We start from the raw sequence: 15,386 nt of genomic DNA, 5'->3' as shown, positions 1-15,386 counted from the left end.
TTTGCAGTGGCACAATTAATTTGTTATAATTTCTAGGTAGTAATAATAACAAATAATAATAATTTATTATTCATACCCTGCCCACCTGGCCGTGTTTCCCCAGCCTCTCTGGGCGGCTCCCCATAGAATATTAAAAACACGATAAAACTTCAAACATTAAAAACTTCCCTAAACAGGCCTGCCTTCAGATGTCTTCTAAAAGTCAGATAGCTGTTTGTTTCCTTGACATCTGATGGGTGGGCGTTCCACAGGGCAGGCGCCACTACCGAGAAGGCCCTCTGCCTGGTTCCCTGTAGCTTTGCTTCTCACAGTGAGGGAACCGCCAGAAGGCCCTTGGCGCTGGATCTCAGTGTCCAGGCTGAACGATGGGGGTGGAGATGCTCCTTCAGGTATACTGGGCCGAGGCTGTTTAGAGCTTTAAAGGCCAGCACCAACACTTTGAATTGTGCTCGGAAACGTACGTAGTGTGTGATCCAGGCTGAATTAAGCCCATTTTAATCCCTAATGGTTTTAACAGGACAGCCAAACACTTGCATACATCTCTCTCATTAAAACAAATGGTGTTTCTCAAAAGTATTGATATTTGATTGGATAGTGCCCTACATAGATGCAAACATTGAGGGCATTGTTCAGCCAAAATGCATACGTTGTTTGCTTTCAAAATTATTTTTAACATGCTACTCAATAACCTTATTTTGCATTCTAGGAAGACTGGAGTGTCCGGTATATCCGACAGACGTAGTATTTGCCTTGGATGTATCTCAAGATACTACGCCCCAGATATTTGAGCAGATGAGAGAGATGGTCATAGCAGTTGTGAACAATACCCAAATAAGGGAAAGCAACTGCCCAGTGGGAGCCAGAGTCGCCGTTGTATCCTACAGCTCTGATACCCACTATCTGATCCGCTTCCAGGACTTTCACAACAAGGAACATTTGCTGCAGGAGCTAGCTAAGCTTTCTTACCAGAGGTCAACGATCAGACGTGACACTGGGGCATCCATGAGATTTGTTGCCAGGAATGTTTTCAAGAGAACTCTCCCAGGTGCTAACGTGAGAAAAGTTGCTGTCTTCTTCAGCAACGGCCAATCTGACAATGGAGATTCTCTCAGCACAGCAGTCCTGGAGTTCCGTGCATTTGACATCCACCCAGCGGTGATTGCTTTTAAAAACATCCCAAGCATCAATCGTGCTTTTGCGGTAAGAAACTGTTGCCTCTTTCTTCCTTGCTTTCGGAACTGTCTCAAGGGCTTCACTGCTCATTGGACCTTTTAAACATCAAGGGAGTTTTACATGTTGGAACGTTGCAATTAGTGCTGTGCTGAAAGTCGCCCTTTATTTTTGTAAAACTCCCCACCTGGCACCTCCATACCAGCGTTCGTTTGTTTTCTCTCTCTTTTACTGGTGCGGGAAAATCTCTGTGAAATTTCTTGGAGGATGCTGGGGTTTAAAAGGGCTGCACTGCCACATTTCTCAGCCACCTGTACCATCCAATAGGCCCATGAGAGGATATCATCATGACGTTACTGTCATTGAATTCTACTCAATATTGATCCAGAGTAGATTCCAATGGAGAGTAAAAACTTAAACACGTTGCAGGATTCCCCCAAAATAGACCAGAGGCAATTGTATTTCATCCAGCAGAGCTTTACTGCTACTGAAGGCAAATGAACATAATGGTCACAAATCCAATACAGTGGTATCTCGGTTTATGAACACAATTGGTTCTGGAAGTCTGTTCATAAACTGAAGCGTTCATAAACTGAAGCAAACTTTCCCATTGAAAGTAATGGAAATGGATTAATCCGTTCCAGACGGGTCCGCGGAGTACTCAACCTGAAGCGTACTTAACCCGAAGCATGGGTGTAATTGGTTCCGGAAGTCTGTTCATAAACTGAAGCGAACTTTCCCATTGAAAGTAATAGAAAGTGAATTAATCCATTCCAGATGGGTCCGCGGCGTTCGTAAACCGAAAATTCGTAAACCGAGGTGTTCATAAACCGAGGTTCCACTGTATATTCAGGATTGGCACTGTCCATAAGAAAACCAGCTGCAGTATACTTAAGTTAAACTTGCAATAACTTACAATAAGGCTAAAACTTAACACTAAACATAATATGTACAGAACACCACACCAGAAAGAAGAGAGATAGAAAGAGAAAATGAAACCAAGGCTCCTTCTGGCCTTATTATTATAGTCAGCATGACCTTGACAGAAGAGATAAGAGGACCAGTTTAAGCCAGCTGTGCTCAGCTTCTCTGAAGGAATAACCCAAACACCATGAACCACCTGCTTGCTTCTTTCACACAGAGAAGCTTCCGGAACCCTCTTGAATTAATTAGAATAGGAAAGAGCTCTACACATCAGATCAATACTTTCTGCACTAAGAAATGCAAACTTACAGTTGCATCCTCCTGGGAGCTTTCTGGGAAGCATGGGCGAGAAAGGGGGACTGATGTGGACAGGATCACAACTCTCACCATCTGCCTGATAAGTTATACACCTATTTAAATCTCATATTCTTTCAGATAGATGACACAAGACTGTTTCAAGTTATCAATATTCAACCTGAGAGAGATTATACTCCAGCCTTACAAAAACTTCAGTCGTGTGTACTTTGCTATGGTGAGAGCACATGAAACCAGACTTCCGTTCACGGTTTCTCTTCTCCCCGCACATATTGTATTATTAAAACAACTGTGTTTCCATTTCCAGACAAATGCAAGCCAGATAGCTCTTGCTTCCGTGCTGAAACCCCCCGTCCTCGGGGCTATGTGGATGCCGCTTTCATTTTGGAAAATTCAAGGGAAATAAGCCCGGTTGAATTCCGGAAACTGAAAGATTTCCTAAGCGCAGCGCTCGACGGCTTTGACATCTCTGCCGAACCAGAGACCTCTCTGACAGGGGACAGGGTGGCTGTGCTGAGTCATGCTCCTCCACAATTCAGGCCCAAAACCCAGAGGAGCCCAGTAGAGATCGAGTTTGACTTTTTGACTTATGGCAGTAAAATACGAATGAAGAGACACATCCAAGAGTCTATCCAGCAGCTAAATGGAGCGGCTGCTGTTGGCCATGCCATACAGTGGACCATTAGCAACATCTTTTCTGAAGCACCCAACCAGAGAAAATACAAGGCAATCTTTGTTGTTTCTGCTGGAGAAACAAGTCGATGGGACAAGGAAGTGCTGAGGGATGCATCTCTGAGAGCCAAGTGCCTGGGCTATGCACTCTTTGTGCTTTCCTTAGGGGATGAATATGATGGAGTGGAAATTGAAGAACTAGCAAGCCTGCCCCTGGAACATCACGTGGTGCAGCTTGGGCGAATTCACAAGGCTGAACTTGGGTATGCAGTGAAGTTTCTGAAGCCATTTCTACGCCTCCTTAAGAGTAAGTCATTCTACTGTTGCTGGCCTTGCTTTATAGAGAGAGAGAGCTTTGTGTTTAGAAGGGAATCCCCTAAATGCTTCCAGATGACAAGGAACCAATTCAGTCCAGCCTTTATTCCTAGTGTTTACTGAGGCATCTGGAAGAATAATACATTCTTAGAAATAAAGATTGTGTAATTGAATATTGGGTGATTGAGTGGTCTGAGGTTGAATTATAGTTGGCTTTTCAAATCTTTGGGCTAAAGTAGGCTTTCATAGTGACAACACCTATCATTTAAGGTTGTTACAGCCTGAATGGTTTGTCCGAATATGATTCCCAGGCCAAGCAATCTTGAACAGGGGACTTTCAAAGTTTGCCAGCAGCATTTCTGCCAGTCCCAGTGGATTCAGAGCTGTGCTGTTCATGAAACCCTTCAATGAATGAGCCCATTTTTATTTTTTTTAAAAAATAAGAGCTGAATTTAAAGCCCCTAATGTTTGAACTTGTTTCCTCCCATCTTGCACCAGAATGACGGTGAAAAAGAGAAATATAAAGTATCAAGGACATATCCAGGCCACAGGCTAGCTTGAGTTTGGCAGGCCTCGAGATTGTGCTTGCCAAATTTTGGTAAGCCTATGATCAAAACGCCTTATAGATTACATAGCCTGTTGCATGCCCTCAGCTTTGTGAGCATTTTACAACGCCAAAGGAAAAGCAATTGTGCAAGTCCCCAACAGATGGCTCGTTTCGTTTTGGTTCCAGATGCTGTGTAATCATTTGGAATATTATTACAGTTAGACATAGCAGTTAGTGGTACAGAACATGCTTTGCATGTAGAAAATTCAGTCTCTTTCGTCTCCATTGAAAGGCTCTCCGTTAAGGATCTCATGCAGCAAAAGTCGGGGGGAACCTGTACTTGAGACCTTGGAGAATCACTGCCTTTTGGAGCCAATAGTGCTCAGTCAGATAAGCCTGTACAAAAAGATGCTTAGATCTAAGCAGGGGCTGAGCAGGTGTCCCCGAAACAATGAAGTCTGCTTCACACAACTCAATTGTCCCGAATTAAGCAGGACATCACAGATTCGCAGAAGCTGCCCCAGCTTCTGATTGAAGTCTGTGATGTCCTGCTTCTGCCCCCTGGCCTCCTCCCCCTCCCCCTCTGGGACAGCTTCCGCCATAGGCTCCACTGCCGTTGTGGCCAACCACCACCTCCACCGCCATATTCCTGGAAGCGGGTGCAGCGCAACTGGAAGAACACTTCCGGAAGCAGGCACACCACTTATGGTGCCTGTGGCAAGGTCAGGAAGGCCGCAAAATAGGCGGCAAGTTGGCTGAGGCCTAGCTGTGGCAGTGGCAGAGGAGGAGGGGGAGCTGGTGAAGGGAAGGCTGCGGCGAGAGGGGGCAGCTGGGGCGCAAAGATTGGGAAGGGTTGGTGGGAGAAAGAGTGCATGAATTGGGTGGGGGGTGGTGGAAAAAGAGTGCACAGACCGGGTGGGGTGTGGTAGAAAGCATGCACAGATGTCCCAAAAAGTTGAACGGTTTGCCGCTTCCTTTGGCAGAGGATGGAAGACTTCACCCAACCTTGTTTGCTAAGTGTTTGTGTGGAAAGGACTGCAGTTCATTGCTCGCATCGTAGCTCTGCTTATCATTTCCCACCAATTGTGCCATATGTCTTGACAGGTGAAATGAACAAGTATCCGCAAGCACAGCTCAAGAGAAAATGTACAAGCATTAGCCAACAGAGGCCCCTGTATGGTCCACCCAAGCGCATGTGAGTTTCTTTCCACACATGATTTTCCACATTGATATATATCCACTCATATATCCATGACCTACGCTCTTATGGGAGTTGTGATGGCCTTCAACTAAGTCTAAATGAGTTGCAGGTCTGACTCACATAAGATCTCATTTGCTTTGTTGCATATTGTTACTCCAGGAAACAATGGCTGATCATGGCTGTTGGTTTGGCTACAGGCTCCACTGAAATGGCCCCTCTCCACATTACCATCTCTTGCCAATCGTGCAGGAGAAACAGAGAAGCATCAATATACAGTGGTACCTCAGGTTAAGTACTTAATTGGTTCCGGAAGTCCGTTCTTAACCTGAAGCTTTCTTAACCTGAAGCGCACTTTCCCATTGAAACTAATGGAAAAGTGGATTGATCCATTCCAGATGATGAAAAACAGCAATTTAACACGAATTTTACTGTCTAACGAGAACATTGATCCATAAAATGAAAGCAATCATCAATGTACTATACTATAAAATAAATAAGACAGTATTGTAGATGGGGAAAAAAATAACATGCACTTACATGCACTAATGATAGTCATTGTTTGGATGGATTTTTTTTTAATCCATTTCTGTAGTCACACAATCAACCAGTAGCTGAACTGGGCTCCACACGATCCTCAAAACAATGGCAAAAGGCAGAATCCCCCAGAAGTCCCCCAAACGAAGGAGCAAAGCAGAGACAAAGGCACAAGGCAGACTCTCATAAACAAATCCCAAAATCCCTTGTAGAATCCCAGAATTTTCCTCTCTCCCCTCCCCCAGGGAGGTGGGCTTACCTGGCTAGGTGCCACCCATCTTGCTAGAGCTGGGGGTGGGGCAAGGGTTGATAAAGGGCTTTTCGGCCCAGGCTCATCTTTGTTTTCTTAACTGCTCTTCATCTTCTTTAGGTAACTGTTCCTTACCTAACTTTGGGGCTGGGATGCGACCTGCTGGGCATCCTGTGGATGTCGGGGCCTGGCTCCCGGCATTCGCAGAGGCCTCCAAGAGCTCGGAACACTCACTTCCGGGTTAAAAATGTCTCTGAAGGAATAACCCAAACATCATGAACCATCTGCTTGTTTCTTTTACACAGAGAAGCTTCCAGAACCCTCTTGAAATAAGTAGAATAGGAAAGATCAATAAGTAGAATAGGAAAAATCAGTACATTCTGTACTAACGCATGCAAACAGACAGTATGCTCCATAGAAAAAGGGGAATATAGCAACTGGCTGCTAGTAAAATGTTGGATGGAGACGGGGAAAGAGTAGTTTCACTTCAAAGCCATTCTGTGCTCATCCTCTGCTTTGCATTAGAACCTTTGCAAACACATTGATCCCAGACTCTATTTTGTTGTTGCATACCTAGTTTTGCCGTTGGCAACACTATGCCAAGTGGAGCTATGCTTCTAGATGCCGAATCTGCTTTTCGGGAGCCCACACCATATGATTTCGTAACCCCTGGAAATCCCTTCAGCAGTGGACAGCAGATCATTGTAAGTAGAATTTCATTGTCCCATAAATATGCTTTTAAAAACAAAACAAATAGAATTATTCTTGCCGTTCCATGTAGCACTGACTGATGACTTGCCCTTTTTGTCAGCCCCCATTCCATGTGTAGAGGGCTTTTAAAAAATATAATTTTTATTTGATTTTTACAGTTTCATTCACAGAAGTAGTATGGTTACAAATAATAAAGTTTACACAAGATTCTTCCGAATCTCAAGACTTTACATAACTTTGTTGTTTTAACTGCATATTATAAGTCCATATAATTTACACTCCATTGTATCCAAAATATATGTATCATTGCAAGAGTTATGTAAGCCTGCCAAAGAGTTCAAGTGTTTACAGTGGTCTTTCAAATACTATATAGATTTGTCCCATTCCTTGTTGCAGTTCTAATCCTCCTGATTTCTGATTTTCCCGGTTAATCTTGCCATCTCTGCATAGTCCAATGGTTTCATCTCCCAGTCTGCCCTACTAGGTATCTTGTTGTCTTTCCAACTCTGGGCAAGAAGCATCCTTGCAGCTGTTGTAGCATACATAAACAGTCTTTTCAGTTCTTTTGGTATCTCTGCACCTACAGTTCTTAACAAAAAGGCTTCTGGGTGTGTGTGTTTTTTACAAAAGTTATTTTTTTAAAAAAAAAATTAATTCATTGTGTATCATTTCCCAGAATTCCTTTATCACTTTACAGTTCCACCACATATGGTAGGAGGTGCCTTCCTTTTCCTTGCATTTCCAACAAACATTTCCATGGGTAGAGAGCTTTACCTGCTGAGCATCAACTGCATCATGCCCTAAAGTTCAGCAGGTAACATTATTCTCCTTCCCTTTTCAGGTACCTGGAAATTAGCAACGTGTTTTGGTTGGAAACTATGCCTCTGCAGCAACTTGTGAAGTACTGCTCTCCCATTTCTATTGCCGTCGTTGCTAATGACTTTGCTCATTGATTCATTTGTTCAGGAACTGGAAACAAATCTCTATTAAAAACAAAGACAAATTGAAGACAATTTTGGGAGGGTGGAAAGTGATGGTTCCGACAAGACAGGCTGAAGAATGAAGTATGTTTTCCTGTATATTAGAAGGTTTTTATCTGTGAACCCACCTCCCGTTTGTTTTGATTTTCCTTTAGAAGAGTGGAAATAATGGAGCGTAGAAGCCACCATTACTTTGTTGTTTCCAGAGGTTTTCTGGCTTTTAGCCTAATCAATGCACAAACTGAAGTCTTGTATTTTGTAGTTGGGAACTTGCTAACCTATCCAGCGCTGTTGAGTTTGCCATATGGAATATGTCCATACTTGCAAGTGTCTCTTGGCTATGACGTCATCAGTGATAGTTCCCTCATTCCCACTTGCTCAGACCTGAACCATTTTTAATAACTCTTCTTAAAAGTTTGTTTTGTTTCCTGATTGAGTTTGTTAGTGTCCTTGGATAGCTGTGCTCTCTGATGTGACAGTCCAGCCTTCCCCCCCCCTTTTTTGAACGCTAATCTGATGTTGTAATGCAATAGCAGTGGAAGGTTGCATTTTTGTACGGCTGATTCTTTAATTTTGTGCTAATTTTTTGTACATGGCACGGTATGATGTTGTGTGGCATCTGCGCAATAATCCCTGGGGATTTGCTCATTTCACTGTGACGCTCTTTTCTAATCTGCACTTTGGACCTGAGGTAGCAGGGGGAACGCAAGCAATCTCTAGGTGCTGTGCGAGTGTCAAATGGGCTGAGCCAGCGCACTGAAACCTTGTCGCCCATCAGGGATCCCTCTTTCATTCTATCCCAGATAGCTCAGTGGTTGTGGATTGTAAAGGCGCTACAAATCGATGCAAGAATGTGTGCAAATAAAGTGGATCTCGGAATCAAAACGGGTGAAATTATGCTTCGTGTACCTGAGCCACTTCTGTGTCTTCAGTCTTATTAAGAAGGTACATCTTTATAGTTAGAACTACCGGCAACAGAAAGTACTTCGTGGTGGGATGAGTGTTCCTCATGGTGCTATGGGATAACACATACAGTGGTGCCTCGCTAGACGAATTTAATTTGTTCCACAGGTCTTTTCTTATAACGAAAAATTCGTCTAGCGAATCCCATAGGAATGCAGTGAATTTTTTTTTTGCCCATAGGAACGCATTAATTGAATTTCTACGCATTCCTATGGGAAACCGCGATTCGCTAGACGAATTTTTCGTAAAACGAATTCGTCTAGCGAGGCAACCTCCACTAGAAAAAACCTTTCGTTAAGCGGAAATTTCGTTAAGCAGGGCATTCGTTAAGCGAGGCACCACTGTATCTATTATCTTGTTTTAAAAGAAATAAAACACGACCCAAATACAATGAGAGGCGCTCTTCTTGCAATTCATTGGGATCAACACAGGAACCCCCTGTGCCCAATACAAGCTGCACTATCTGAAGAACCATAGCTTCCTCACCCCAAAATAAGAGAGCACCATAAATAGAATTTTTTTTCTCACCAATGCCAATGCCATATTTTGTGACAGTGGACTACCTGGGTGGCTGGGGAAGGGGGCAAAAGCGACCTTTGGGGAATTGGACTGAGAAGGGGCAGCAAATGGTGAAAGGAAGGCAAATCAGGAGATATTCATGGGCAGCAGGGTTTATCGAAAATGATAAACCCTTCCTTAAATTTAATTGCTCTTTCCATGAGTGGTAATGGAGCTGCAACAATGACCAGTCCAATGGGCCTCCATGTTTCTCAATCTCATGATGTGCCGTTGCCCCAGAAGTAGTAGAGGGAAATAAATAAATAATAATAATAATTAATGGTTCAAACCCCACCCAACTGACTGGGTTTCCCCAGCTACTCTGGGTGGCTCCCAACAGAATATTAAAAACACTTGCCTAAACAGGGTTGCCTTCAGGTGTCTTCTAAAAGTCAGGTAGTTGTTTATTTCCTTGACATCTGGTGGGAGGGCATTCCACAGGGCGGGCGTCACTACTGAGAAGGCCCTCTGCCTGGTTCCCTGTCACCTCACTTCTTGCAGTGAGGGAACCGCCAGAAGGCCCTGGGTGCTGAACCTCAGTGTCCGGGCTGAACAATGGGGGTGGAGGCACTCCTTCAGGTATACTGGGCTGAAGGCGTTTAGGGTTTTAAAGGTCAGCACCAACACTTTGAATTGTGCTCGGAAACGTACTGGGAGCCAATGTAGGTCTCTTAGGACCGGTGTTATATGGTCTCGGCAGCCGTTCCCAGTCACCAGTGTAGCTGCCACATTCTGAATTAGTTGTGGTTTCCGGGTCACCTTCAAAGGTAGCCCCACGTAGAGTGCATTGCAGTAGTCCAATGGCAGCTGCCACTGCCCAGGAGGGGGGGCCATCTTTCCCTCCCCCAGCACTTCTGGTGCACCACCGTGGCACGGCATGGTGTCATTCCAATGGGGCATTTGAGGGGGTGTACAGGAGGGTGGTGCTGCCACAGCATCATTATTATTTATAACTTATACATCCTTTGGACATCCCTATTTTCATCAGAGAAATGTTGGAGGGTATGGAGTTATGCAGCCCCCTGAACCAAGGAGATAAATAACTATGCAACCTTTAGAAGACATCTGATGGTAGTTTCCCTGTACAGTGGTACCTCGATTTACGAACGACTTGGCAACCAAATTTTTCGACTTACGAATGGGGCAAATGGCCGCATGCTTACGAATTTCTCAACATCCGAACGGAAACCGCTTTTCGACTTACAAATTTTTCGACCTATGGAGGTGCCTTCGGAACGCATTAAATTCGTACGTCGCACCACTGTATAGCAGATGGGTGGTGTATAAGTAATAAAATTATTATAATTATGGAATAGGACGTCCCTATATTCATCGGATAAATGTTGGAGGGTATGGAATCTGCACCTCAACATGCAAACAAAATTGACATCAGGTGCTAAACACAGGCTCCAAATCCTGCTCTCCAGATCTGGGGAACGTTGGTCAGCCCAAAGGTCACATCTCACTTCCGGGGGGGACGGGACGTGGCACGTGGTGGGCGTGGCCAGACAAAAGCGGGTGGAGCTACGGAAGTGAATCTTACCTTTGTACAGTAGGCTTAGTTCTTCATACCCACACACTTTCACCTACCTTCCCACTAACGCAAGAACCATTATCGGATCTCAAGGGCATATTCCAGTGAGGCAGAAAAACTCAAGGGCCGTGTAAAGCGGGGTTTCCCATCCCTCGGTTGCAGCAACACATTTTCAGGCACCCCTTCATTCACTCTTGAGCATCTTGAGGTGATCAGATGACTAAATACTGAGGCTAGAACAAAGCTGTTTTCTCCCCTTGGGGGGAAAAAAACGCCACTTAGAATAGTCGCTTCAATTTTAGAGAGAAATCAATTCTGCACCCTGGATATTAAAAACAATTGTCAAACAAGTGGATTCATTTTTTTAAAATAAAAAACAAAAACAAAACACTAATTCTGGAATTTAAACAAGACCATGTGGCTATAAACATGACAACATTCCCCAGGGCCTCCTCCCTCCCCACCATTCTACATGATTTTATTAGATGCAAAATGTAAACACATACATCTGTTAACATGTATTTGCTTAAGGGCTCCGCCTTAGGATTATTTTTAAACTAAAGGATGAGTAAAAAAATCCCTTAAATAAACCAAATAAATCACTGTATCATTCTGAAGTGTTTATTTAAAAAAAAAATGAGCGGAAGGACGATTAATTCCAAAAGATTTTTTTGCTTCAAACGGCCCAACCATTCCAGCTCACTCAAACTCAACTCATCCGAAAGTTTTATTAGTGTGTGCAATCTGGTCTGAAGCATAGGGGGAAATGTAGAACACTAGGTTTCATCTATTATTATTTTTAATGGGGTACAACTGTGAGGAATACATTGGATTTAAAATATGCTAGGGTTGGTATATTGTAAATGAATGCTTCACAGGGGATGCTGCTAGGGCTGTCTGCCACACAGCTTTGGCACACAGGAATGATCCAAACTCTTTTTATTTTTTCATTATTAGGTATACAGGGATTTGGATAGACATGAACAAAAGGGCCATTCCATTGTCACGGGTGGGACACTTGGACCATGTTTTTTGGTATTCACACATGTGTAAGAATGTAAATATACATAAAAATTAACAACCAAAATTTGAACTATGTTCTTAATAAGATACTGAACATTTTACTAATTTTTTATTATTTTTATGGATATTTTTGACAATTTTATTAAATGTTAAAGTATTGTCACGGGTGGGACAAAAAAAGGACACGGAGCTTGAGATAAGTTTGATTTATGGAAAAACTCTGTGAGTTGGGAGGTGAATCAATTATAAACTCAGCATATCTGTTTAAATCAATGTTTATTGGTTACAACTATGCAATCAGAAATTTAGGTTAAGAAATTTAATGATACAAAATTAAGGAAAAAATGCTGTCACGGGTGGGACAATGAAATGTCACGGGTGGGACGCGTCTGGCATACACTTGATTTAACATACAATTAAGGTTGTTAAAAATGGAATAATTACAAAAAAACCTTTTGCTATTACTATACTTACTATCTACTATAGCCTACAAAGTATAATGTTGTATTTACTAAAATTAAAATCTATTTAAAAAATATTTTCTTCTAGTCCATCTCTGGGCCAATTAACCACTTTCAAACACATCTACATTTTCAGTAAATTCATAAAAAATGTTCCTTCTGACTCGTTTAACATTAGGTTGGGGTAAGATACTAAGAATATGTTCAAACTGCACATATGATATGTCTTTTTCATCAACTTGAAACAGCTTTCCAGAATTGTTAACTGCTCGCATACACATCACCTTGACTTCTCCATCATCTTCAACATTACTTTGGCATATTGCAGCATATCTATATTTAGTAGGCCTGGTTCTTTGTCTTTTTGTAGTTGTTTCAAATTCAACTAAAACATATGTCCCAATAGTCACTCCATCAACGAACGGCTTCACTCCAACCACCGGCACATCTGTTTCATTTGTACAACTTGCTACACCATCTTGTTTTTCTGTGTCACTATCAGAATCTCTGTAAACATCAGAAACTTTTAACTTGAACAGTTCTGTGAAGACTACGTGGGTGGACTTTTGAAAAGAAGGTCCATAAACTAAACTTCTTTTGTCTTTAGCTTTAAAAAAATGGTTGGACTGCACGTTTGGAATCTTCCTCACCAAAGTCCAGCGCTCATCTAGCATCGCCATATTTGCACTGATATCAGTAGGTGTTAAAAGGACAAACTTCACTCTCGGTACTGCTTTTTCAGCACATTTAACAAAATCTGATGCTGAATTGATTACTACTCTCCTTTGTTTCACTGCATTCCAAACTGCTTGCTTAGTTAATCCACCAATCCCATCCACGGCACCCTTGCCGTGGGATGTAGCAAAAAAAAACCATTCCCCATCAACACCAAAGTCTTCAGGCATAAAACACAGATTGGACAGTGTGTACTTATTTTTGAACTGACCAGCACACCCATCAGAAAAGATTTTGACCTTTGTCAGTCTGTTAAATTCTTTCTTAAGTTCTTCAATTATGGCTTTTAGGCATGCATATACTGAGTATTTGTCGTGGGTTAAGTGATCCGAAACCACGGCAAAAGAACGTACTTTGCCTTGAGTCCAAGCGCAACCAGTAAATACTGTGATTTGGTTGTGGGTCCAGTGTGCACTTTGGATTTCATCTTGCGATGTTGCCAAATAGTTTTCAGCAAAATCCACTTGAAGAATCACCTCATCATCAGCTACTGTGTCCTTCATATTTTTGAAAGCTTTAGCTTGTAATCGCTTTACAAAGAAGTGCTTCTTAAATTTACTAAATTGATTTTGTAGCTCATTGACAGCTTCTTCTATGGTTCCTTTTGCTTCAAAAACCTTAGGCCGGCTAGAACAGTCATCTTTCCATTGCTTCCAGAAAATCTCAGACGACATGTTTAAGTCTTCATCAATTAGGGTGTGCAAATTAAGTACACACTTTTTGCATTCACCATTCATGCACTTTTCATTTTCCAAATCACAACAAGTAAGGCTCAAAAGATCAGAATGTGTGGAAGGAAAAAAAATGTCTTTCCTACTTATGGCTTCAATTAGGAAATTGAAATTAGCGTGGTATTTGCAAACGCAAACATTGTGTGGCATTTGAGAAGCTAAGTCAATATTTTTAGGCCTCAGTTCATAAAATTTTGATTTGCTGATTTCAACTGTTGGGTTATCAATCTTAAATAAGGCATAGGCCTCTTGGACTGTCATATTCATATGCCGCTTTTGGATTTTGATTCTTTTTCCACTTGTTGGATCTTTAATAGATTTGACATCCTTAATTCCTGGTGCCTGCCTGCTAATATCATCTGAATTATAAAACTCATGGACCTTTGCGATATTATCTTGTGAAATAATAGAACTTTTGGTGTTCTGTTTAGGGCTTTTATCAAATAGTGTTTTTGACGCTTGAGGTGAACTCTCATACACAAGCTTTCGTAACACGGCTATTCTTTTCCGTGGACTTAATGGCAACACTCTTTTAACTTTGGTAACAGCCTTTCCAAGAGATTGTGGGCATTTAAATGACCCAATCTCTGGAATAGTAGTGTCGCCAATTGGCCTAGATTCTTTTTCTTTTATCTTTTGTCTGTACTTTCTTTTGCGCTCAGTTTCTTTCCGTCTGTATTCCATAAGTGATTTTGCAGACAAATTCTTTACCAACTTCATCTTTTCTCGCCTCTTCTTATCTCTGACCCTCTCCTTTTCTTTGAAGCTTTCACATTTGTTTTTATCTTGTTTTAGTTTTTCACGCAGCTTTCTCATACGTTCTGCAGATGTAGTCTTTCCCATTTTGTGTATTGATTCAAAGGTTATATTATCTGTATTACTGTATGTATTCGCATTAGGGTAAAGTAACGGTAACTGCCTTTATGTTCCAGAAGGAACAGCTACTATTGGTTCATTCAAGCAGCTGCATTTGGCTCCTTAGTCTTATTGGTTTCCACCAAAAGGCAGCTTTGTGATTGCTTGAGATTGTTCCCTCCAAAATGTATCTCTTTCTAGCTAGTTCCCCTCTCCTCAGTCCCTCAGTCTTGTTTGCCAGAATAAAGAATTATTACATGAGGAATCTGTCTCCTGTCTGCAGAGAGCTGAAATCACTTGCTGAAATCACTAACTCAAGCTACAACAGTTAGCAACCTAATAAAATAAGCTGAAAACTGTCACGGGTGGGACAGAAAAAAATTATTAAAATTTCATGGTGTTTACATTAATTAACTGCATTTTTATTATTGATAGGTGTGTTATACTCTAATACATACTCCCACAATAAAACAAACATAACCTATAAATTAGTTTTATCACAAAATAAACTTTTGTACCTTTTGCTGTCACGGGTGGGACACTGAAACAGCATCCCATTCAATAATAAAAATAAAATAGAAATAACTTACCTATTTAAAAATTTTCAAGTCCAATGTGTAGACAAAGTTATTCACTTTAATAATATACCAACAATGACAACCACAATTTTTGTTTATCTTTAAAAAATAATGCCAACCTAAATGAACAGAATTAAGCTACACAATCAGAAAAGTGATACTGAAACTTCAAGCTCAAATTTCTCATGAAAAAAATAATTTCAAATTCTTTTTTCCTTTGGAATATTGAACTTTAATATGTTTAGTTAATGAAACTATAAGTAAAATAAGTATATTTTAAAAATAATTTTTTTCTTATCAGGCTCATTTTTCACGGAATGGCCCAAAAG

The 15,386-nt window shown here is 41.6% G+C and overlaps 1 protein-coding gene across 1 annotated transcript; it reads left to right on the top strand.

Moving 5' to 3' along the window:
• Window positions 1-567: 567 nt before the first annotated feature.
• Window positions 568-8,599, top strand: LOC132592875 (collagen alpha-6(VI) chain-like; the record flags this gene model as incomplete). Its single annotated transcript, XM_060281052.1, has 6 exons — window positions 568-1,200; window positions 2,530-2,626; window positions 2,717-3,388; window positions 5,048-5,138; window positions 6,506-6,632; window positions 7,481-8,599. Coding segments are annotated over 6 exons (1,635 nt in total), but the record flags the coding sequence as incomplete, so codon positions are not given.
• Between the last annotated feature and the right edge of the window lie 6,787 nt (window positions 8,600-15,386).

Source organism: Zootoca vivipara, chromosome 12 (assembly GCF_963506605.1).
Source record: "Zootoca vivipara chromosome 12, rZooViv1.1, whole genome shotgun sequence".
Lineage (NCBI taxonomy): Eukaryota > Metazoa > Chordata > Lepidosauria > Squamata > Lacertidae > Zootoca > Zootoca vivipara.
Note: the sequence above shows the minus strand (reverse complement) of the source record. Positions and strands in the feature narration are given on the sequence as shown.